This window comes from Hipposideros armiger, unplaced genomic scaffold, assembly GCF_001890085.2.
Source record: "Hipposideros armiger isolate ML-2016 unplaced genomic scaffold, ASM189008v1 scaffold_14, whole genome shotgun sequence".
NCBI lineage: Eukaryota > Metazoa > Chordata > Mammalia > Chiroptera > Hipposideridae > Hipposideros > Hipposideros armiger.
This window is the reverse complement of record NW_017731364.1, coordinates 4,316,519-4,320,183: the sequence shown is the minus strand read 5'-3', so window position 1 is coordinate 4,320,183 and position 3,665 is coordinate 4,316,519. Positions and strand designations below refer to the sequence as shown.

Genomic DNA, 3,665 nt, shown 5'->3' with positions numbered 1-3,665 from the left:
ACAGCAACTTGGCTGTTCCCCTTCCCTCAATTCCCCAATAAAATCTTCAAAAAAAAAAATGAACCACAGATTACTAACCAGAAATTTCCACTACAGTCCACTCACTTGCCTGCAACTAACATGTAACTGGCTAATGACCTTAGGCAAGTCATTTAACTTCTTTATCTGTAACAACTAGCAAAAGCTTATTGGCAATTTTGAGCCAGGTATTAACCTCTAAGTGCTTTATTGACATTATTTTTTTAGACCCTCAGAACAACCCTCTGCAGGAGATTTTGTTATCCAGTTTTACAAATGAAGAGAGTCATTGGCCTGTCCAGGGTCACAGAGCCAGTGACTAGTGGTGCTGTGATGTTTTCTTCATCTGTCAACTGGGGACCATGTCTCTCTAAATCCATGCTATGCTAAAATGGGAAAGGGAGCTGGAAGAGAGAAATTTGGGGAGGGAAGAAAGGAGATGAAGTAGATGATTTAGGGGTGGGAAGGGGTAAGGAAGCCTTTGGGGAACAGGAACTAGAAGTATTGAGAGAAATGAGAAGAGTAGGAGGAAGTTAAGAAGGAAATAACTATTACATTACTATCCAGAAAGAATCGCCTGGGGTGGGAGAGAATGAGGTTTTATGCCCGTTTGCGAGTCATTCTTGGTTTCTTCCTCTCCTTTATGCCCTACATCTAATTAGTCACCAAATCCTAAATTTCTTCTGACTGTTCCCTCATCATCATTCACATTGCGTTGCCCTTCAGTTGGCCTTCATCGTGTCTCACGTCACCCATGACAACAATCTACTTCCAGGCACATCTCCCACATAATCACCAAAGGGTTTCTAGCGTGGCTCCTGTGTCATTTTTCTGGCTTTTATTTCCTACTACTCAATATGCACCAGGCTTAATTAACTACTTGTCCCTATAATAGATCGTGATCTTTCACTCCTTTATTCCTTTGAACAGGTTATCCTTTTCCTTTTGCCTCTGGAAAACCTCTACTTATCTATCCTTCAAGACTCACATCAGATTCTCTCAAGACTACTTGGCTCTGCTCCTCTCAGCTGAAACGGTTTTCTCCTTTTAAACCCATAAAGCAAATTATCCACAAGGTGGCAGCATAACGCCAGGGAATTGACTGCTTGACTCTGACACCTGTGATTTCAGTTTAAATTATAGCCCAGACTTGATCTTGGATTGTGGAATTATAGAACAAAAAGGGACAAACTCTGTAGTCCATTTGTTCTATTGGTTTTCAGACACTGTTTCATGAAGCCCTAGGAGTTTCTGGGACTTCTATCTCCCGTTTTAACCAGAAAAGCTCTGAGTTTTATTTTACAGCCTGAGCTTCCAATGTCTAATCCTTTCATTTGACAAATGGGAAATTGGAGCCCAGAGAGATGGCTTGACTAACGTAGTAGGGCTGATTGTGGAAATGCAGCTCGAGAGCCCAGGCTTATTAATTCCAGCTTCTCAGGACTACATATTTTCCAGAACCATCACTGATCCCAGAGGCTTACCCCAAACATTGTGGTAGAAATTGGTAAGAGTTTGAAACAAAGAGCATTCTTGCCTTGTCATTTTGTTACTTTGCAACTATTCTCTTAGCAATAAAATAATGCAGAACATATATATTTTCATGCATGTATGCTCTATATCCATCTAAAATAAGCTCTCTGGTCTATGTTTTAGTTTTCTCTATATATTTTTTATATCATCTAGCATGAATTTCTGCATTTGAATTCATTCATCTTCATCAAACATTTACTGAGGGTCTGACAGGTGCTGGGCACAGGGGTCCATAGCTTAAAAAAGGCTTGGTCCTCGCCCTTGGGAGAAGTCTGGTAGGAGTCTGGAGGGAGAGACAGGCATATTAACAATAGTAGATCATTTATTATATAATGTGATAAGTACAGTGAGTTGTGGGAACAAAAAGGAGGAAGCAATGAACTTGAGTCTGAACCTGCTGGCTTATATATTACAGCACTTTTTTGTTTTTCTTCATTTTAAGCCTTCAGAAAGTACTCGTTCCTATTGTCAACAACTAGCACCTGGCAGGAAGCAAATGTTGTGAGGTGAGGTAGAACTTATATTTTTCTCCTCAAAATTGAGGAGAAAGGAATTTCTAAAGTAGAAGGGAATATAGTCTTAACTTTTATTTTATCTATGAATAAAGCCATCCAACACCTCAGTTCTCTGTTTGCCCTGTACTTCAGATTACTTTCTATGAGGACAAACATTTTCAAGGCCGCCACTATGACTGTGATTGGGACTGTGCAGATTTCCACATGTACCTGAATCGCTGTAACTCCATTAGAGTGGAAGGAGGCACCTGGGCTGTGTATGAAAGGCCCAACTTTGCTGGGTACATGTACATCTTACCTCGGGGCGAGTATCCTGAATACCAGCATTGGATGGGCCTCAACGACCGCCTCAGCTCCTGCAGAGCTGTTCGTCTGGTGAGTCTGGTGGGGCTCTCTCCCTTTTGCTCTCGCTGTACCCTACTTTTTTTTCTTTTGGTCTGCTTTTCTGTGAAAGAGTTTTCTTGAGGTTTTCCTACCTCTTAATGAGGGGCTGTCTTTTGTTGGCTACAGAGAGTTAAATAAAAGGTCAGTCCCTTACAAGACTGAGTACACTAATTACATCCATAGCACTTTCTCTACCTCTTGAAGATTTTAAGGAGTTAAGTTTTTCTTATCAAAAGTCAGCTGTTTCAGTCAGTGCACAATGGGCATGGGAGTGTAACTCATCTAGCTTTCAAGTTGGTGGGTTCTGAATCACACTGTTCTCTGAGTTTGTGACCTGCTAGTGATTTCTGTAATAGTTGCTGTTTATTTCCTCCTGTCTTTTCAGTCTAGCAGAGGCCAGTATAAGATTCAGATCTTTGAGAAGGGGGATTTTGACGGTCAGATGTATGAAACCACTGAAGATTGTCCTTCCATAATGGAACAATTTCACGTGCGAGAGGTCCACTCCTGTAAGGTGCTGGCGGGTGCCTGGATTTTCTACGAACTACCCAACTACCGGGGCAGGCAGTACCTCCTGGACAAGAAGGAGTACCGGAAGCCCATCGATTGGGGTGCAGCTTCTCCAGCTGTCCAGTCTTTCCGCCGTGTTGTGGAGTAATGACATGGGTGGGGCCATAGTTTCTTCCTGGGGGCCAGGTGCTGGCTGGCCTTATCACCCAAATAGGCATCATGAATAAAATAATTGGCATGCATTCCACTGTTGACCGTAACGCCTTTCCTTAAATACTTTTAGGGACCAGTAAAATAGTGCCCACCATCGTAGGCGGTTATACAAAGCAACTCCGCCTTCAGAGTACCAGCCTATATCTTTGTGCCAAACAAAATGGGGCTGTATTAGAAGGTTAGAAAATGATGCTGCCATGTAGTGGTTGGTTCTTCCTGCTTACGTTTTGTATTAATGTAACAGGTACAATAATAATTAATAGCTGCCATTCATTGAGTGCTTTCGTTATCCAATTTCCTATCACAACAATCCTATAAGAGAGGTGGTTTTATTTGCATTTTACAAATAAGGGAACTGAGACTTAGAGAAATCAAAAGCTTGCCCAAGTTCACCAGCTGGTGAAGGAAAGGACCAGGATTTGGTCCAGGATATTTACGTTTCCAAAGCTTGTTCTTTTCTCTTTGTTTCTAACTCATTCATCCAACACATAT

At 41.7% G+C, this 3,665-nt stretch overlaps 1 protein-coding gene across 2 annotated transcripts in view; it reads left to right on the top strand.

Annotated features, from left to right (window-relative positions):
- The window catches only part of CRYGS (crystallin gamma S), a 13,501-nt gene extending 10,294 nt beyond the window's left edge, over positions 1-3,207 (top strand). For both annotated transcript variants that reach the window (XM_019667731.1, XM_019667723.1), the window contains exons 2-3: positions 2,199-2,441; positions 2,836-3,207. In XM_019667731.1, the coding sequence (XP_019523276.1) occupies positions 2,199-2,441; positions 2,836-3,108 (516 nt within the window). In that variant the 3' untranslated portion in view covers positions 3,109-3,207. The remainder of the gene's footprint in view (positions 1-2,198; positions 2,442-2,835) is intronic.
- The last annotated feature ends 458 nt before the right edge of the window (positions 3,208-3,665 follow it).